The following is a 22,052-nucleotide window of genomic DNA, read 5'->3' as shown; positions in this document are numbered from 1 at the left end:
GGTATAAAACCTCCTGTGTGAGAGATCCACGCCCTCTTTTTCTACCTGGGTGACCCCATCACCTGTGTCTGCACCAAGCCAATAAACAAGATACTTGCACCCACGTGGAGTCTTTTACTTTCGTCTATGCGGGTCCGTGCGGGCTAGAGTCTTAAGCTAGCCGGATTGGACTCATATAAGGCCCAGGAAAACCACGGATTACCACAGTGTACCTCAGGGGGATTTGATTTTTGGGTGAGAACAGTCCGTAATGTTGAATTGTACAATATTGTTTGCTGAATGACACTACCACTATATGCCATATCTACCATGGACAATGAAAATGGACTGCTCCAGATACAGCAGTTGTGAGCTCCGTATGCAGCTTGAAACCATCTGACAGCACACCAGTCCCCCTGCCCTGGAAGACATCTAGGACAGATAAAACCCACAGTCTTGGACTAAATGAACTCAACAGACATCTTGGAGGGATGGCTGTTGATTATGGAAATGACACCCATGCTTGTATGTGTATAAATATATACATTTCTATCTCTACAGGTGTAGGATCTGGGCTTGATGTAGATGGTAAAGAAAAAGGGGTGGGTAGCGTCCCAGTTTTGGCCAGGACAGAGTTAATTTTTTCACACTAGCTGTGACGAGGCAGACCCTAAAGCCATGTGGGTGTGTCTAGGTTGTTAGTCTATAAAATTTCAAGTTATTACCAGGGATGAAGTAAGGAACTCTCCCTTGAGAAGAGGAACATGGCTTAGGATCAAGAAAAGCATTGCTAGAGGGGGAAACTAGTCTGCCATTGTTCATTATCACCTGGGGTCTTTGGTGAGCATTTTGCATGTAAATCACTCTTGCTTTTGTACACTTTTGTTATTAATATTGCTGCTGTTACTGTTTGTTTTCTTAATACATTGCTGTTTCCAATTGATTGTTCTTATCTTAACCCATGATCTCTGCTTTTTGTGTCTTTCACTGGAGGGGGGAGGGGAGTGGCTCATGGTTTTCTTTTTAGTGGGAGTACTAAATTGGGGAATACCATTCCTAAACCTGGACAGAGGGGACGCAAGACATAGAGATGAGCCCATCCCAGCTTAATGGGTGCAGAACAGACTACTGAGAGAGGGCCATGTTGTTATGGGCAAGACCGAAAGAAGAAGGATCTGGGCTGCGGACCAAGCTGGTTAAAATGACAACTGCCCAACCCTGAAGTGCAGAAAGAGTGGGCAAGAGAGGGTGTGGAGAGAATGAGGATTCTGTATGGTGATAGTAAATAACACCACTCCATCAAAGAGCTGTTCCTGAGCTACAAAGAGACATGTCCCCTGGCCACTACTACCCTGGAAAGATCAGTGATATGTAGGGTCCAGAAGCAAGCCCTGACACCACTGCTGGACACTGATTTTCCCCTTCCCCCATTCAGAGCGACGGCAGAGGTGATGCTTTCCCATGATCCACCCTTCTTCCCCTGGATACCTGGGTTGACTTCATCACTCTTAAAGAACCTACCATATCTGACCAAGTCCATGTGTGAGTGGGTCCCTCTGGGCTCCTGCAGAGCTGACAGGGAAAGGACATGGGTATACCCAGATGGGAATCATTCAGCCTTCTGTTAGAAATACACATTATATTGTTGGCTTTTTGCAAATATTAAGATGAATGCTACATGTATAATGTTAAAATAACTTTGCTTTTATTTATGCTATTAACAAAAATCTTAGACATAGTAGTGGTAGCTGATATATTTATGAGTGAACTGTCTGTTCGGTCGGGATAACATTCAGTGAACATGTAATGAGGACCCTGCTATTGATATGCCAACTATCAGCATCTGCTGTCTGAAGAAAGTATGGACCAAGGCCCAGACTGGAAGTGATAAAGAGAAGGAGCCAAAACCACAGACAAGAAACACGCATGCTCTAAAAAGGCAGACCCAAGGAAGGGCCAATGAGACAAAGTAGAAATTTTCCAGGTTCCAGGGTAGAAATCCATTTTGATTTAGGTTAAATGTACATCTTTTAGTTAAGCCTTGGAATCTTAGCTGTTTAGTCTGAACTCAGAAAAATTGCTTCACTGAAGGGCAGAGATAAGGGGGGGAGACAGGTCAACTGGCCTAGGAATTCTTTCTGATAACAAAAGAACTAGTGCTAAAAAGTCTGTAAAATGAATATGTATGAACCTATTGTGAAATTGTATGCATATGTATTGGGGAGAAAGATAAAAAGGGGACCTGGAGATCCCAGAGGTACGCATGACTTTTAAGGGGAGTAATCCCCGAATGCATCCAGCGCTGCAATAAACATACCGGCTTTACAACTGTCATCATTTGAGCCTGGCGCAATGCCAGTGCCCCCATGAGAATGCCTCTTTACCTGGTATCTACTGTGAGATGTGATCAGAGACAGAGCAGAGCAGGCTCCAATTTAAGATTGAAAGAAAAAAGAACTTTATTAACCTAAAACTACAAGGAAAAACACACAGAACACGGGATGAAAACCTTCCAAATTTCTTCCTCCTCCCCCCACCAAATTCCTAATTCCGTTACCTCCCTTTAGATAATCAATTCTCAATTCCTCGAGAAGAGAGGAGTCCCTCTTGCACCACAGACTTCCCCAGGAAACAGTCAAAACTTCTCGTGTTTCCATGTCACGTGTGGCACCGCCTGGAGAACATTTTGCCATCGTGACCTCTTCCTTCCATGTCCAGTGCTCTCACCACTGCACATGGATCAGAGCTGCTTCTCGGGTTTTTCCCTTTAAGGATGCTTTGTCCAGTTCCAAAAAGAGCACAGTCCCTCTCCTTTCAGGACACCTGTCCCCCCCAAATTTCACCCCCTGTGGCTGAGTGGTCTCTTGAACAGAGATCATCTTCCTCTTCTTCGAAGACAGAGGGTACCACCACCACCCTCCTCACCCGTCGTCTCTGTTCACACACTTTCACATCACCGCACTCTCCTGGCTCTGAGCCATTGCCTCCTCCTAGAATGCAGTCTCTGTGTCGCAGGAACACAAGAGTTCTGTCCATGGCTATCCAAGAAAAGTCCAGCCAAAGGCCACTCCATCATCTCCTCCCACCTAGGATTCTTCTCAACTCTCAATCTCATCAACTTCAGGAGGAATCAGCATTTGCAAGGTTTCCATCATTCCAAGAAGGGTTAAAAGTCCCAGGCTCTGCCAGTTTGGTTCATGAACTCCCACAGCTGGCTGCCCTGCTGGGCACCCCCGCCCCTTCTCCTTCACGCTGGCTGCGCTATCACAGGCACATGCTGCTTTCTCGCTCTCTCTCTCTCCCTCCGGGAGACTTTTACAAAGTTGTGGAGATTTTGATTTTCTCTGCAAAACACCATGCAAAATAGTTTCTGGAATATGTAAACTAGTTTAGTAAAAATATGAATATGCATAAGGGTCTATGAATATGCAACAGGCTAACATAATGGAAAAGGTATTTAAGGGCTATCCCTAAAGGTAACAGTGCGCTCTTAGCTGAGTGCCAAGACACATCCAGCCATAATCTCTGCTTTACTGTCTTTATCTCCTATTGTTCTTTAATAAACTTTTAAATTTTACCAGGAAAGTGAACTATGTTTTTCACACTTCTCTAGATCTCTGCACTGAGATGCAACAAATAATGTCCCAATGTGTCCATGCCTCTCCTAGGACAAGAAATTTGAGTGACCAGCCCACACAGATGTCCTGCCTTTACTCACATGATCTCCATGCCGAACTGTAATGTCTGACTTGAAAATACTTGTCAATGAGGAGGTGTTCCAATGCCTGGTAAGTGCCTAAATTCAGGTGAGACCCCAGCACGGTCAGGAATCTCTGCACTTCTAAGCCTGTTTGGACAAAGTCAAGAATACAGAGGTGCTAAGAGGAACATGAACAGTTAAAGAGTCTGCCGTTCTCCTGAGGAGCTGCTCCCTTGTTTTTCATCCAACAAGGAAGCTGGATGACAAGTGTAGCCTGAAGAGAAACAAGCAGTTTATCATAACTCCAAGTATATGACAAAAAGGGTCAAAAATCAGTAAGGAAACAGAAGGACATGAGCTGCAAGGCAATTAAGATGCCAAACCAAATTATCTCAGTGCTGTCTTCCAAGTTTATCCCATATGTAGTGGTTTTGGTTCTCTAATTCAAGATTTCTCAGCCAACGCACCAATGAGTATAGTGGGTTTAGCACTGGCTAATCACCAGTGCACTCACTAGAATTTACTTATTAATTTTCTGTGAGGTAGGATTAGGAGAAAGGCAAAGCAGGCTCAAAACTTTAAAAGGGTATAAAGAAAAATTTATTAACAGTAACTAAAAGAAAGAGTAATAAGAATCAGAACAAAACCTTCAGAAAACTTCTCCTCCCCCTACAACCTTTTATTTCCCACTGATAATGTAAAGAAAAAAACCCCTAAAATTTCAATCAGTTTACCACCTCTAAAATAGTCTTTCGTCAGTTCACTTAGGGAGAGAAGTTCCTCTTGTTAATGTTATGAAGACTCCTCCACAAAAAAAAAGTTGTCTCATGGTTCTCTTCACGAATAGCAGCTGCCCGGGGAAATCTGCCATTGTGAAATCTCTCCCATTTTCCACAAGCTTTTCCTACAGATGTGTTTATGGGTCATGTTAACTTATGGGGTATTGTTTTAAAGATGAACTGTTCAAAGGCAAAGGTTCTCATTATCTATCTCCAAAATAATCTTCTTTCTGGGGGCACAGGATCTTTATCACTCTTCTCTCCTTCTCTGTTCAAACTTCTCATAGGATCACAGCTACTTTAACATCTGCTTTCTTTGGTATGGAGGCCTTTGCTTGACATCAGTTTGAACTCTTCATGTACCCATGCTTTCATGTGTTACAGGGAAACAGAGTCTGATATATCAATTACATCTTTCTCCATAGCTTTACAATAGGATTTCAACCCCAAGATCAAGGCATCTCTTTATCCCTCCCATCTGGGACTTGGCTTCTTCTTTATTGACCCGATGTCTTCATGTTGTTCCTCTACACTGCCTACATTTTGTTCCTTTCTCTCACTGGAGGGAGGATTGAAGCACCAAAATGTTAATAACTTGCCCGGAGCCTGCAGATGGTCACCTGACCCCAGCTGAGCTCACTAGCTTGTGGCCAGAGCTGCATCAGGAAAGGGGGAAGGGGGCGGGGGGGTGGGGGTGTGTGTGTGTGTGTGTGTGTGTTGATGGCATGGCTTCTCCTCTCCCCTGCCGGGTAGTTGCAGGCGAATCTCAATGGTAGTAGAATCCTGGCCAAGCCAGCTCAGTCCAGGCCTGTTTTTAGGGCCCAGCAGACCCGGCTCGGCCCGGGCTGGCGGTAGGGCAGAGCTGAGTAGCAGTAAGATGTTAGAAATCACAGCCATGGCCCAGCCTGGCCTCAGCTGTGCAGCCTCCCCTCCCCTGCCCGGCAGCCGATGGGGAGCTGGTGGGGAGCTGTTGGGTGCCATGGAGAAAGGGGCCCAGCCCCGCAGCAGGGGCCACCCAGCCCATTACCTGTTTGCCGACTGGAAAAGAAAGAGAAAGTTCCTGGGTTTCTCTTGTCTTTAACCTGTTTTTCACAGAAGCATGTCGGAAGCTTTGCCTCCCATGCAAAACCACCACACCATAGCACCAGTAAAGCCCGGCATTTGAAAAACGCCGTGTAACACAAGACAAGGAGCAGCTGGCCAGCAAGGCACAACCACACTGTTCAGAGGAGGGCAAGCCCACCCTGGAGGAAAGAGTCAAACAAACTGAAAGCCAAAAAATGCAAGATGCCAGTCTACAAACCACTTTATACATGTCCCAAAACTCTCTGCTCATTTTCTAGCAGCATTTACAGCATGTCCCCATGACATGCAGCCTCCTTTATCCTTTGTGAGCTACAGTAGCTTCACAGGGAGGTAAAAGAGTATTTTGTAGGACATGGCCCCCTGGGTTGTTTTCTCTGGTAAGTGTAGACTTTGCCAAGGGCTTGCAGCCTGAAGACTGTATCTAAGACCGGGACATTTGGCTGTGAAACATCCAAGCATGAAAGTCTTTCCAAGCATTTGCCAAAGGGAGCAAAAGAAAAATTTACTGACTCAGCCCTCCCTGTGATGTCTTCTTGATGCCAAGATGGTTACATGGTCTCCTCCAACAAACCAGATGAGATGAAAATGGAGAAGGTGATGAAGACCTGCTCTGCATCTGAGCTGCACGTCTCAAATGCAGCAGATAACTGATCCTCCCTGGGGTGCAATAAAAAGATCTTATGTATGGGGAATACTTATCTTCAAAAGATTATTTTCTTCCATAGTTGATTTTTGTCAGGACTTAGGTGAATTGCTGCCCAAATCCAGCTACAGACTTATGAGTAAGGAGAGATGAAAAGGTTACAGCTAACAAGCTGAGCCAAAGCAATGACCTCATGAGCTCCTAGCCATGAAGCTTTCAAAACAAAGCCTATTTAACAGTAAGAACAAGCACCTCAGATGAGCTTTGAAAAGATGGGGCAGGAGAAAGCTTCAAAATACCAGTTGTGGTGAAGGAGTTTGCCCACTGCTAAAGCAGAAACAGAGTTGCCTGCCTGTGCATGTCCACAAGATGGCAGTGTGCCATTGTGCAAGAGTGTATCCAAGGAGTAGATGAACCCATTCTTCAATTTCCAAACAAAAGAAGAGGATTTTAGGGGTAGTTGTTGCGGGTTTTGTTTATTTTTCACCTTTTATTGCCAAATAGTTATAGGCTTTCCTTGGAATATTTTGTTAAAATTATATTGATAGATTTCAGCAGCAAAACTCATGTATATATATTAACACCCATATATCCAGAATATTCTGCTTAACATGTTAGAGGTGTCACTGTATCTCTCTGTAGAGATACACATACAGATCTGGATGTACACTACAAATTAGTTCTAGATTCATGTCCTATTATACCTTATCATTAAAGGAACACAAATTTCCAAAGCAGCCTGCAAGTAAGATTCACTATATCTCTCAAACATGATATTCTTAACCCTCCTATAGCTGCTAAAGCACATTCAGCAACAAAACATTTTCATCTGAGTCATCTTGAAGGATGCTTGGATTGGCCCAGTCACACTGGAGGATGCTAGGACCACCCCAGTGGTGCTTGGAGGGTGCTCTGACCACCCCAGTGGCATTGGAGGATGCTCAGATTGGCCCCTCTGTCCATGTACAGATGCTGTAATCAATCCCTGAGTTCTTAAACAGAGAACAGAAGTTTATATATCTCCAACCGGAAAAGCCTCTTCTTTGGGATATGACACAAAGATAACCACAGTGTGGGACAGCCCCATAGAAGGTGGATTTTTCTTCCAAAGGCTCACTCAAATATTTTCCCTTATGCTCCCACACTGCTCCACAGAGCCATTTGAAACAAGGGATAAAGGCCAACAAAATCACTATTGTCATTGCACAATTACATTCAAATCCAGTTAATGATATGTCAGGATTAAACCAGCTGTCTGCAAGTATTTAACTTGTCAATGCCAAACAAGATAAATCCTTACATAGAACTACCCAGCTCCTAGTTCCCACATGCACATATGACTATACATGCCTAGGTAAGCATGTCTCCAAAATAATACATCATTTCATGAGTCTGCCCAGAGGCACGAACAAAACACCAAATCCAGCATTTCCGCTTGGTTTTCCATCTTAGAGATTCACTGGAGTCAATGGACTCAACCTGGTGTTAGTACAGGATAAGATGACGACTTTGTGTTAGGACATGATCAGATGATAACCAGACCAGGAGGATCTGGTTTATTTAAGAGTTGTTGACTGAAAGTTAAACCCTAGAGAAGAAAATCACTTCCATGCACCAAATATTGCTTGATTTCTCATTTCCAATTATTCCTCAGGGAAAATCACTGTATTTTGCAGAATTTCTGGGGTCTGTAGAAGCTGAAATTGATGTTGTCTTCCTGTGACCTAAAGTCCAGACATATCAAACATGGAAGAGACTGAGCAGGAAGTAGCAGCAGTCTTCCTGGCAAAGTTAGCAGCACTTCTCCACTCCTTCCACTGATTTGTGTATTTAGTGCCAGCTAGCTCACCCAAAAGAAACAATAAGGCAGATCATCCCATGTTTTTCAGGATGAGCAAAGCTTTTCCTCACATGATGCATGAGCAAGAAGCCCAATAAGCTTTTTGCTGAGCACTGAAAAGGGTAACACTACCAAAGCACATGAGATGTCTCCACCCTTCCCTCTGAAGGCAGAGGAGACTTCAGCAAAAACATACTGAGCATCCTCAGAAACTTGCCTAGCCCGGGACACTCAGATTCATTGAGGACTTGGGCTCTGGAAAGTGAAAAATTATATGATACTGACAAATTGACTTATTCAATTAGACTTTTAACTGAGGGTCTCATCCTGCTATTTCCCAACATCCAAACATTAAAGGTCATTTAACCAGAACTACTAAAACTGGACTGTATAGAGAGATCTGGAGAAGGAACAGGCTGGAGAAAACAAGCAAGTGGATGACCACTGCATTTAAACATATATACACCGCATAGAGGAAACACCTGGGTCAGTACACCATCACTGCTGGCTTCCTGGCAGCAATTTATTTTGGAGCTGTCAGGAGGGCTGATGCTTTTCAGAATCTCCTTTCCTAAAATATATGAGCTTTGTGTACATATACCTGTATATGCGTATGTGTGTATATATACTGTTGTCCCAGGGTGATGTTATGATGCTTGTATCCCCAGTCGTGTGTTCTGTTTATGCTGGATATTATATTCTGTGCCTTCAAGACTGGCTGAGAGTGAAGGTGGGGAGAAGAAGCACAGAGTTTTGTTATCAAGAACTAGACACTCCTCCACAGTCTGCTGGAACACTGTTGTTGTCTGGGCACGGATGGGGCAGAACACAGCACTCCATTTACTTTTTACTTAGTTTAGCTAGATGAGGTAGTCTGAGTTTTCCCCGGACTGTTTTACTTTCCCTTTTCTTGGAACCATTTGAACCTGCTCCAGACAGGGACCCGGGGAAACACCAAGAGCTTGCACTTCGTAGCCTGCCGAGGCCTACTCTGCAGCCTTTCCCAGTGCCGGCGGGACTGAGAACAGAGCGACCACCCACCAGAGAGACTTTCTGAATTTGTCATCTTTCCAGAGCAGTGAATGAGTTTTGTCATCTGGTATTGTTCATTTTGTGTGTTGGGGAGTGCTTGGCCTGTTAAATAAACAGGTTTTTTCCACTTCTCTATGCGGAAATTTTTTCCCAAACCAGGTGGGGGGAAGGGATGCATGGGTTGGCTTTCTGGGGGGGGGGCCCTTTTGGAGGTTTTCTCCCAAATTTGCCCTAAACCAGGACGACTGTCCTCAACATTTCACCTCCCAATGAAATCTACATGATAACTGCCCTCACCCAGCATTAAGGGTTATTGCAAGGCTTGCCAAAACCAGAGGCATAATTCTCCATCATAAACCCCAAAGAGTCATAGCTCAGCACATCCAATCCAGCAGTTTTCCCACTTCAGTGGAGAGTTTTGTAAGGATAGGGAAGGAGCTGCTGGTCTCCACCATAGCATGGGCAGGAGATGCCCTCATCACCTACCTGCCACACTGGAAGGACTTGCTCTATGTCATTCAAGTTGATGCTATCACCATCCTCGAATTTCCCTTTTCCAAGCCTGTGGCAAGAAGAAAACAAACAAAACCACGTGAAACCTTGCTGGAGCCACAGTTAATTTTCTATTATTATGGCACATGGGGAAGATTACTTCTTACTGCGAAGGACCCTCGTGAAAACAAAGACGGTCTCTGAAGCGAGTATGCTGTGCCTTCAAAACACTCCCATGAAGCCACAAAGCTGTTAATACAAAATTAAATGCTTTTCTCAGTCCTGCACCATCTGCTGCAGCGTTCAAATGCTTTTGGCAATAGCAGGAGTGAGAAAACCAAAGCCAAAGGCAATCCTGAGCAGTAGCGTTAGGTGATTTAATTCCCAGTTGAAGGAAAACCAAAACCAAAAGCACAGCCCACGCAGACCAAAAAAAAAAAAAAAAAAAAAAGACACAAAAATAATAAAAACTGTTTGAAGCACTTCTCATTTGCTGATCTTCCACAGGAGCTCCAGTTCCATGGCTGAGAAAGGTGTTGGTAAACAAGCACAAACATACATCTCAGACAGCAAACAGCAATCAGTATAAATACAAACATACAATTTGTAAGTCAAAAAATTGGGGTGAGAAGCCTGGCAGCTAAAGGACTTTCTTCTATCAAGAAAGTAACAAAGACAATTCAAAGATAATTACTAACTGGATGTAGAGAATTTGTAATGATACTGAAGAAGAAAAAATGGTCAATAAAATATCATCCTTCCACATTTATAAACAATTAAGATGATATTTTTTTATTATGTAAGAATGATAATGTTTTTTTGATCAATGACAAGATCTTGTTAAATAAGATATATTAAACAGAAACTTTGATAGCAGCAGACCCAGGTAATCAGTGCCTGGAAGTCAGAGCACAACATATTTTAGTGGAATTACAGCAAATGGGGGGAAAAATCCAGAAAAATGGCATGTGCTGAAGTACTAGGCCCAAAAAGCATCAAGCTGAAAGGAAACAATTGATTTAATTGGTATCCTAATTGCAACCTGATCTAGTGGAAGGTGTCCCCGCCCATAACAGGGGGGTTGGAACAAGATGGTCTTGAAGGTCCCTTCCAACCCAAACCATTCTGTGATTCTATGATTTATTGGAAATCAGAGGTGTTTAAAAACTGACTTTCCCTCATAGATGAAATAGGGACTTTAATTTACAAAGGGAAAAATATATTTTATATATATATGAGAAAAATCAAGTAAAACATCTGTGGACAAGTAATATCAGTTACAGGTACAGAATGTGCAAGCAAATTGTAGGAAAAGGTTATCTGAAAAGGTTGGAGACTGTCCCAGGTTGAATGTCTGATGCCAGACTGTGGCATAAAGGCAGGGGATGAGGATATAGGGATTAGGGATTAGGGGGATGAAGGTATCTTTCTTCTAGAGACAGCACGCATGTCTGAGGCTGAACTACAGGACTGCAGGCAGCACTGGCAGTCATGTTTCAAAGAGGTGTTAAGAGAAATTTCTTAGAGTACAGAAAAAAACTAAAGTAATACATGGGCTTGGGAGATATCTTGAATTAAGAGAAAATATCAGCTACAAAAGGTTATTTGAACTGGAAGAGTAAAAGCAGAGCAAGAGCTAATGCTGGAAATTAAAGGCAGAATAATTCAGGTCAGAAATGAGGTACAGTTCCCCAGTATTCCTTAACCATTCTGCTTTGATTATTCATCATACCACCAAACTCAGAATCTTCCAATAAAATCAGATGTCTCACTGAAGGAAAATGCTTCAGCCAAGCAAATGTAACAATATCAATCAACTGGATGCAACTACATGGCCAACCTTGGGCAAGTGATCAGACTAAGGAATAAAACGGTCCCTTCGGTACTTACAGTGCAGAAAACATACTGAACACCATATTTCTTTTTTTTTTTTTTAATAATTTGTTCATTGCACAGCTAGCCTGTTAAAAAAATCCACTCAAGCAAGAGGGAAAATGCCTAGCTAGCAGGTGGAGATTCTTGGTTCAGCAATACAAACAACTTTAAAAGTTAAAAAATAAGACCAATTTTGTCAGTGCTTTCTCTATTCTAACAGAGATTACTTACACAACCTGCATTTTGGGACATGCATTGTTTGTGCTGGCAGCATCTGTTTAACTTTTCTGCATATACACTAATTCTTATTTAATAATATTTAGGAGCAATTAAATATCTCACCTTCACACTGCCTTCTCTACCTGTTTTCATCCTGGGCATTCACAGTACACCAGGAACCAGAGGCAAACCAAAAAGCAGACCCTGTTGCATCCTCCCTATACATAGCAGGTGTCACTGGCAGGATCATCTGGCAAGTGCCAATTAAACAGAGTAGAAATTTACCAGGGTGGAAATCCATTTCGGATTAAAGGTGAAATGTGCTGTTTAAAAAATTGCCTCAGCTAAAGGAAAAATGTGAGAGAGATAAAAAGGACCCCTTGAACTTTGAAACAGACGAAAACCAAAGCTGAAGCTGCAGAAGACAAGGCAAGATGACCCAGGAGTTCTTTTTGTACTTTCTGATAAAAAAACTAGATGCAAGTGTAACGGGAAACCAGTAAAATGAATATGTATGAACCTATTGTAAAATTCTATGCATATGTACCAGTAAGGGAGATAAAAAAGGATCCTGAGTTCTCAGGGGGGCACACGTGTCCTTTACGGAGAATAATCCCCACACCTATCCAGCGCTGTAATAAACATACCGACTTCACAACTTTTACGAAGTTGTGGAGTTTTTATTCCTTCCGCAAATCATTTTGGCAAGGCCAGCCAGGAGACCATCTCTGTCCTCACAGGGGCGGAGGGGAGGACGGACCTCCGAGGCGCGCCCGGGGATTTTCCCTGGAGGAGCTCCGCTCCGTCTGGGTTTGCCTCCTGTGAGGACAGACAATGACCTGCTGGTGTGCGGACAAACGGTATGCATATCAAAGGAGGGCCTTGGGGGAGAAACAGATAGGACTGCTAATAAATCACTCAGAGACATCTGAGTGCACAGCCTTGTCCCTGTGCTTGCAGGCAGCCATAGACTGAGAGCACGGTCAGCGGCAGAGGTCCCCGGTTGATAGAGCGACTTGGGGAACGGGTTCGTTGTTCGATAGAGCAGCCGCTAGCAACTCTGGGGGTGAGTAGAGTGAAACTGAACTTTGTGTGCTTGTGGTGTCCGGACGTGTGTTTGTAATTGTGTGAGTGCATAGTGTATAAAAGAGATTGAGCGAGTGAGTGTACCCACGGCGTGCAGGGGAGAAGTTCTACCTGCATCTGAAGTGGCCGAATGAGGCCTGAGGTGCTGGCTAGGGCAGGCTGTGGGGGCAGGGAAAAGTGGAACAAGCAGAGAAATGTGGGTAAGGACATTTATTGTGTTTGAAAGTGGTGATTTGTGTAGATTATGCACATTTTAACTGTGGCTAGACAAACTCAGGGGGTTCCTCTGCCCCAGTAGTTTGGATTCGACCCCTAGAATTTTACTGTGTGCTGTTATTTTGATTGTGTCCAGAATGTGTGAGGACCAGAGAAAGCTGATGTGGGTAAATGCTGAAGTATTGTATGCTGTGTTGTGTTGAGGAAAGTGGGCACTGTGAGAGATACCCCCTTTCCCGGTGAGGTTGCGTGGTTCTTCCACTGCATTGTGGTAATTTGATTCTCAGGATTGTATGGTTGTGTTTGTGGAGATTTTAGGATTTTGCTTGCAACAAGTGTAGCATTTTACACAGAAAAACTGCAGTGTGGTGATTTATGTCTAACTGTGGTAAAATGAATTAAAGGAATACCAGGAATTCCCCTCCCACAGCAATTCAAGCCCTGACTCTCATGAATTTGAGATACAGGGAAGGGGTGAGAAGAAGAGTCTATGTTTGTGGGCATATCAGAGTTTTTACTGTAACAAGCACAACCTTTGCAAGGCTGCAAAGTGTGTCAGTGGAAACAATGCTTTAATTAGATTATGTGGGAAGAAAGCTAGAAAAGACTAAGATTTCGTAATGCAGAGTTTAAGTGGAAGAGACCAAGACAGGCACTTTGTCATTTGTGTTATTCTAAGGAAACAAAGGCTACTCAGAGAGCTATAAGGATTTTAGTAGCAGCCAGTCGTGAGAAGCAAAGAAGTAACAGGGTGTTTAAATTATTAGAAAAGAGAGTTTCAAGTAATTTAAGAAATCCAGCAAAAATAATTAAGGTTGAGTGTGCTCAGCCTATTTTATACCCCAAGACTTTGAATTAAGGCAAAGGGTTGGGATGGAGTAGAAAGATAGGAACTAAGAAAATAGAGTTTTTAGTAGACAGAGAGGCAACATACTCAGTGTTAAGTAAAGCCTCGATGCCTATAACAGATGATTATGTTATAGTAAGGGGGCAACTGGCCAATCTAAAAAAGCATACTTTGCAAACCATCAAAATATTCATAGGTTTTTGATTATGCCCAACTCTCCAAAGGTCCTGTTGGGTAGGGACTTGTTAGAGCAGCTGTAAGCAAAGATCACATTTAAAGACAGAGAGATTATTTTAAGAAAGGATCAACAATATGTAGACAAACTAGACTTAATTTTAACAATTAGTGAAACTGAAATTGAAAATAAGGATAAAATTAACAAGAAAATAATGGATCAGGTGTTTCCTGGGGTATGGGCCTCTAACATACCGGGGAGGGCAGAGAAGGCACCTCCTGTGTAAGTTAAGGAAAACAACCAGCTAGGGTCAGGCTGTAAAAGCCTAATCTGCACCTGGTGGTAGCAAACCCATACACCTTACTAACATGTTTAACACTTGAACCAACCTAGTTTACCATTTTAGAACTGAAAGATGCTTTCTTTTGCCTCCCTATCCACAAAGCCAGACAGAAAATTTTTACATTCAAATGGGAAAGCCCTAAAAGCAGGTGCAAAACCCAGCTCACATAGATTGTGTTGCCTCAAGGCCTTCAAAGCTTCAAAATTCCCCTACTCTGTTTGGAGAACAACTTGCAAAAGATCTGGAGTCCTGGGAAGCTCCACAGGAAGAAAGAAGGCTATTGCAGTACGTAGATGATCTTCTAGTAACCACTCAGACAAGGGAAGCATGTGTGGCCTGGATAGTAAGCCTTTTGAATTTCCTAAGACTCCAAGGATACAGAATATCAAAGAAAAAGGCACAGGTAGCAAAAGAGAAGGTAATCTACCTAGGGTACGAAGTTAGGGCTGGGCAATGGACTTTAGAGCAAGCTCGCAAGGAAGCCATATGCTGAACCCCAAAACCCCAGACAGTAAGGGAACTCTGAACCTTGATAGGCATGGCAGAGTGGTGCCAGCTATAAGTTTATAATTACAGACTGCTCATCAGATTGCCAATAGAAATAGAAATCTCCAGTAGACAAAAGAAGCCACACGGGCCTTTCACCAGCTAAAAGTGCCCTCATGTCAGCTCCAGCTTTAAGACTTCCAGATGTAAGTAAACCATTCTTTCTATTTTCCCATGAAAAACAGAGACTTGCCCTGAAAATATTAGCTCAGGACTTGGGTCCATATTGGAGAACAGTAGCTTACTTCTCCAAGCAACTAGATGCAACAGCCAAAGGATAGCCAAGTTGCCTCAGACCTGTAGCAGCACTCAAGCTAAATATTCAAGAAGCACGCAAGTTTGCTCTAAGACAGACAATGACTGTACTAGTGTCCCACACAGTGTCCACAGTACTGGAAGTAAAGGGTGGGCACTGGCTTTCACCACAGAGGTTCCTGAAATACCAAGCCATCATGGTAGAACAAGATGATGTAGAGATAGTGGTAACTAATATTGTCAACCCAGCTTCCCTTCTCAGTGGAAATCAAGGGGAAGCAGTGCACCACGTTTGCCTAGAGACCATTGAAGCTACTTACTCCAGTTGCCCAGACTTAAAAGACACTCCTTTAGATGATGCAGAGACCTCGTTCACTGACGGGAGTAGCTGCGTTGCCAGTGGAAAGCGACATGCTGGATATGCAGTCACTACTTGCAGAGAATAGAATCTGGACCCTTATCAACAGGCACCTCTGCGCAAAAGGCCAAGATAATTGCACTGACCCGTGCCTTAGAAATAGCAAAAGGAAAGAAAATAAGCATCTATACAGACTCAAGGTATGCATTCAGAGTCGTGCATGCACATGGAGCCATCTGGAATAAAAGGGGACTGTTAACCTCACAAGGAAAGAACATCAAACATGTGCAAGAAATAATCCAGCTGCTAGAAGCAGTTCAGCTACCTGAAAAGGTAGCAATTAAGCATATTAAGGCACACCAAAGAGTGAGCTCAGAATTAAAAGTAAGAAATGAGCAGGCAGATAGACAAAGGAAGCAGTGAAAAGTGAAGTAACTATTAAAGGAGCTCTAATTCCAGGTAAGCCAGAATATAATAAGAAAGATAAAAAACTAATCAAAGATCAAAAAGGGACATACAAACAAGAAGGGAGGGCTACCATTGAAAGGAAGCTAGTAATCCCTTCCCATTTGCTGCAGTCATTAGTAAGGGAGGAACACCAGAAAACACACTGGGGAATAGATGCCCTAAACACCTACTTGATTGAAAGAAAAGTTGCTAAAAATTTATATGCCACTATTACTCAGGTGACCCGACAGTGTGATCTTTGCCTCCAGACTAACCCCAAGAATACCCCCAGACCAAAAACTTAGTCAGATTGGGAGGCGCCATGAGCCTAGACAGCAGTAGCAAATTGAGTTTTCAAAACTCCCAAGGAAAGAGGGGTATCCGTATTTATTAGTATTGACAGATACATTTTCAGGGTAGCCAGAAGTGTTCCCCACCAGAACTGTCAAGGCTCGAGAGATGACCAGAGAATTATTACAAGAAATAATACAACATTTCAGAGTTCCAGCTGCAATATCCTCAGATCAAGGATCACATTTCATTTAAGTAAACAGCTCAGAGAAACTGAAAACATCGAACTCAGAGCAAGGAGCTAGATGGACCAGTACATAACATACAGCCTGAGGATTAAGTATATGTTGAGTCTCTTACAGAAAATACTTTAGAACCACAGTAGGAAGGATCATTCCAGGTGCTTCTCACCACCTTCACCGCGATCAAGATCAAGGAGCAGAATGCCTGGATCCACCACTCTCGAGTGAAGAAGGCCCCAGAAGCCCCTTAGAAAGTGACACCAGAAGACAATGAACTGAGACTAAAACTTACTCAGGCAAAATGAGTATATTACAGCCGGAGGTAGTTTGTAATTTCATTTACAGAATTGTTTTATGTATAATTATAATTAGAGTCTTAGAATTAGAGAGTACCTCTATCCAAACTGATGCTGAATGGCCTTAGTCCCAAGCTTTTAATTAGTATACTGGATCCCTAATAGAACCTTCTAATACAAAAGATTTAAACCTATCCACTTTAGTAATCCACAAGAATCAAGTATATGAGAAGCAAGAGTGACAAGAATAGGAACTGTAGGCACTTCAAGAGACCAGAAGAGAAGAAATCAAGGTAGAATGCTGGGTGGTCAAAAGGACCACTCATGAGAGACCAAATCGAATTAGTTTCTCAGCCTCTCTTGTATACAGGCACCAGGAAGTTTTTGATAGCCCAAGTGAATCAGGTTGTTAGTGTAATTTCACATTAATACAGCCTGTAGAAGTGACTTGTCTTTGGGCTCATTATGCTATTGGGCTCTCATTTAAATTTAATATAGATGCTATAATTGCTAATGCAAATTAACATCTCAGAAATCCAACCAGCCTGCTCCCCTTTCCTAAGGACATCCTTTAAAGGCTAGGCAACATAGTTACAAACACATATACACCTCAAGAGCAGAATAAGAAGATCTAACTGGGATATTAGAGGCAAGATTAGAAGTTTTAAACAGAATTTATTCAGAAATACTGATGAACAAGCTGGCCATTGCAGCAGGTAGTCTAGCAAAATTGAAACAGCCCTTACAGTCATCTCTATTGGCATTAGGAACTAGCCAGTGGCAGATTTCAAAAGTACTGCCAAAGTAGCAAAAGGCCGGGAACCAAGACTACAGGTTAATAGTAGAAGCGCTTAGTACAGTTCAAGATAATGTGTCTTTAGCTTTCAGTTGTATACAAGCACAGTTATGGATGCAGGCAACAGCAGCTTTGATCATACAGGAAGGGGGTGAAGGTAATTTTCCAGCTAAAATTCGGAAAGTTGTCTGGGATAATGCAATTGATTTTGAAAGGAAGTTTCAATCCTGGTGGACTATGGTAAATTTCACCTATGATCCTGCTTCTAATATGGCCACTGCCTTTGTGCTTACTATACGTAATACCACTGTTTATGTTATCCACCCCATCATCACACTAAGATTAAATCATAAAAAATCACTGCTCTACCCCTCAGAACATAGGGTGTGGGCACAAAAGGTGAATAAAAAGTGGCAAACAGTAAACTTAGAATCTTGTGTTACTAAGGAACAATTAAGATTAATGCTCAAGATGTGTGTCTTGACACCAAACAAAGTATTTTCCACTTCGAGATTCATCCAGTCACTGATCAGAAAACTGTGCTTGTATATACTGGTAAAAGTTGTGTATGCTTGAGAAACCTCCTTATCAAATGTACATGGTAAAGCATTAAGACACACATTATTGTAGAGATTTGCATTAAGTAAAAGAATTTACTTATTTTTTTTTAGGAAAGGGGGAATGAAACACAGTAGAAATTTACCAGGGTAGAAATCCATTTTGGATTTAGGTGAAATGTGCTGTTTAAAAAACTACCTCAGCTAAAGGAAAAATGCGAACTAGATAAGAAGAACCCCTTGAACTCTACAAAGCTGAAGCTGCAAACTTTTACAAAGTTGTAGAGTTTTTTTTCTTTCTGCAAATCACCATCAACCATGGAACATATTATATCTTATTTTACAGAGAGCACTTCATCTTATATGTCAAAACCATCCATAAAAATGTGAGTAAACATGTTGTATTGCACTAAATAGTTATTTAGTGATTTGCACTGGGTGTTTGGTAATTTGCACTGTTCACATCATTTGTATCCTATCATCACATGGTCTTCCCCTTCCCCCCCTAAGTGTCAGTGTTGGTAGTCTCTTCCTGGTTTGCCCCTCCCCTCACCCCTCCTCACTTGTATCCCATTGGCTGTTGCCCCCTTCCTCGTCCCCCTTTCCCCTCAGCTCAAAATTCCCCCGGGAGAAGGCCACCTCCTCTTTTTCGCTTGGGGAGTCACCTGGATGACCTGGCGCTCTCCTATCTAGGAAATAAAATAGGACTTTGTCCCCACATGGAGAAGAGCGGTTCTCATCTTTTGCCTTTTGTCCTATGTAAGATAGTGTGGGCTAGGGTCCATAGCTAGCCATATTGGACCTAAACAGCCCGCCAGGCACGATTTCTTACATAAACAAGTCTAAGGCACATAGTGACTTAAAAATTGTGTCACATTGTTTCAAATATTCTGAAAATTTCTGCTTATATACCTACAATAAATATTTACAGTGCAGAAAAAAAAGTCTTATCTAGTTGTGTGAATCTGCCTGTCACTATATGGTATGGGAGCCTTCTGCAGATGCTGAGCCTGGGCTGGGGTGGGATTGCTGGCCTGGTGTTTCTAATCAAGATGTACAGCTCATACATATGGTATTGGCCAGTACTTTGGCAAAACCAACATATCAACAGAAAAACTTCTCTGAGAGAGGATTTCTATCCCCACATGCAACATGGCAATGATATATCACCTGCAATTTTCTCAACCCCATCTTTTAGACCCATTCTGATTTTTTCCTTCACACATGTCCTGAACAATAAGGACAAGAAAACCCAAATGATAGAATAGAATAATTTAGATTGGAAAAGACCTCTAAGATCAAGTCCCGTTGAGGCCTTTGAGCCTATTAGCGAAACTTCTAGGATATTGCCCTGGAAGAATTTACCACTGGCTTGGCAAATGCCTCATCCTTAGGGTGAGTCGAAAGGGGCTTCTCCCATGATGCTCCTGCAGCATTATGTTAATCTGCCCCTTCCCCATAGGTCACTGCCCTTTGCCCTGCCCTTGTAGTGACCCTGTGCCCGCAGGTGATTGGTCCCTGACCCCATACTTAACCCACGACTCTGCCCTGTTTGCTCATCTTTTGTCCCTGGAAGCCTTTGATGTGATTCTACAATAAACCTTGCTGGAACTCTATATAGAGACCCTTTCCATCTTTCTTCACTGACTTATCTGTGGTGTGAGTGTGGATTGAGTGACTGCCTCTCCCTACATGAGCAGCTTTCTCAGAAGATGCTTTTGGGACATAGCAGCTAAAACCATCCATATTACCATGCTGCTACAAAGTCCAACTGTTTACCCACCACTGCCAATTACACCACTACACCATGTCCCCAAGTGCCACATCTACATGTCTTTTAAATCCCTCCAGAGATGGTGACTCTACCACTTCCCTGGCAAGCCTGTTCCATGGCTTGACAACCCTTTCTGTGAAGAAATTTTCTCTAATATCAAATATAAATGTCCCTTGGTGCAACCTGAGGTCATTTCCTCTTGTCCTCACACTTGTTACTTGGGAGAAGAGATGGATCCTCAGCTCACTACATCCCCCTTTCAGGTAGTGTTTGTTTCTTAATCTCCAAAGAATCTGCAGAGAAACAGTGATGGTCATCTAAGACATATTGGGGATCCTCTAGGTGCCAGTATGCATTTATTTGTCTTAATGAACCAACAATCAAAGAGAAATCCAGCAATACCATAAAAGCCTCTGGAGACTGTCACCACCAAAAGGGGCTATTTATTATTTTCAAAATTTTATGCCTCACAGGGGATGAACACTTGCATCTACATTTATCACATTGATGCTCTGTCCTTCCCTGAAATGTTGCTATGGAGAACAGCAGAAGACCGGCCACCTGTAACCAGGATCAGCAGTAAGACAGGATCTTTACTCCAGTATTCTGAGATATTTAAATCTAGGAGACTTGGATCTAGAAAACTTGGATCCATCATAGTCTAAAAAATGGACTCTACCAGGTGTCCTGGGCTTTCCTCAATTGAGTCTTTTTGATAAGGAAAATTAAGTGACCTTCCCCGTGGAAATATTACAGCTTCCTCCGTGGCTTACAGAACCAATAACCAGCTAAAATCACCCTACAAATCCATATATTTAAGAAAAGAGGAGTGGGAAAAGCTGTCCCTTGTTTTTGGCTCGGTGGCCGGGTGGGGGACGGGAGGCCGCAGGGCCCTGGCCAAGGCTGGGCCAGGCCACAGCTGCCAACATCTGGCCGCCACTAAGCCCTGCCCTGCCGCCAGCCTGGGCTGAGAAGGGGTCTGCCGGGCCCTGGGAGCAGCTCTGGGCTAGGCCAGGCTGGGCCACTGCGCAGGCTGCTGAGATTCTGCCTGGCCTTTTCCTGTCGCCGCTGGATTCCTGCCCCCTCAGGGTGGCCACTGGAATCATGCTGCTAAAAGAACCATCCGGGTGGCGCAGGAAATTATGCAGCTGAAATCAATGCTGCAAGCCTCCACAGCCACCGTCCAGCACAGATCATGTGACCAAAAGCAAAAGACCAATACCTAAAACAAGGCCTGAGTAAGATTAACTCTTTCAGTGCTGTAGAATTCCATTTAAAAACAGACAAACCTCCAGGTGTCACTTCTCCCAAATAAGAGAAAAGGAAAGGTGAAGGCATGTGAAGAAAACAGCATAGAGACACCAACATCAGAAAAGAAAGAAGAGCCAAATCCCAGACAGTGTAGCAGGCTCAGGGCCTGCGACGGCCCTGTGGAGGGCCAAGGCCTAGAGAGAGGAAATGCCAAGTCATTGTGAAAAGGCCAGAAGCCCCTCTCTTCTGCCTTCCAGACCCTAGCTTATCTTTCTGTGACCCCATAGGTTACTTTTCCCTAACCCCTGCTATTGGACAATTTTTGATCCTTTCTAGCCCTATATAAGGGGCTACTTTAGCCCATTCTGGCTGGAACCCTTCACAGACTACCCAATAAACCATCGCTGTGGAACGCCAGGATGAGTCTTATCTCTCTCTGAGTCTGCTTGACTGGGAAGCCACGGCCTGCCAGGGCCCTTAGCAAGCAATAGAGCTGAAACCATAAAAGAGCTGAGATCACTAGCTGATATCACTTGAGCTTGCTAAGGTAGCCTCCGACTAAGAGCGGCTTGGGTATCTGGACAATTGGTCTCCAAAAGGCTGAGCTATCAGGCCTGTGCTAGCCTGCCTGCTTGGGGGCAAACCCTGCAGGAAGCCGGCTACTGACAACCGGTATTAAGATAGGAGGAGAATGAAAAGATGCCTTAGTCTTAGGCCGAAATTCTTTTGTAAAGCCATGGTGATGGACTATGATACACTAAAATATCCCTGTAAGTCATGAAAAGCATGGGGGGGACTGTCAGAAAAATTAATCCACAAACACCAGAGGTTTATGTCCAAAAAGGAGACAGAGGAGTCCTGTAACTTTATTTGAATAAAGGGAGAGACCATGGGGTCTCTCAAAATTTTTAGAGGATGCAGCCTTCT

At 43.2% G+C, this 22,052-nt stretch overlaps 1 protein-coding gene across 2 annotated transcripts in view; it reads right to left on the bottom strand.

The window, feature by feature from the left end:
• The window catches only part of LOC108962568 (CBP80/20-dependent translation initiation factor-like), a 392,204-nt gene that overhangs the window by 262,365 nt on the left and 107,787 nt on the right, over positions 1–22,052 (bottom strand). For both annotated transcript variants that reach the window (XM_050986366.1, XM_050986368.1), the window contains one exon: positions 9,546–9,621. In XM_050986366.1, coding sequence (XP_050842323.1) covers positions 9,546–9,621 — 76 coding nt within the window. The remainder of the gene's footprint in view (positions 1–9,545; positions 9,622–22,052) is intronic.

This window comes from Serinus canaria, chromosome W (genome assembly GCF_022539315.1).
Source record: "Serinus canaria isolate serCan28SL12 chromosome W, serCan2020, whole genome shotgun sequence".
NCBI lineage: Eukaryota > Metazoa > Chordata > Aves > Passeriformes > Fringillidae > Serinus > Serinus canaria.
The sequence above is the reverse complement of the archived record's forward strand: the minus strand, read 5'-3'. Positions and strand labels throughout refer to the sequence as shown.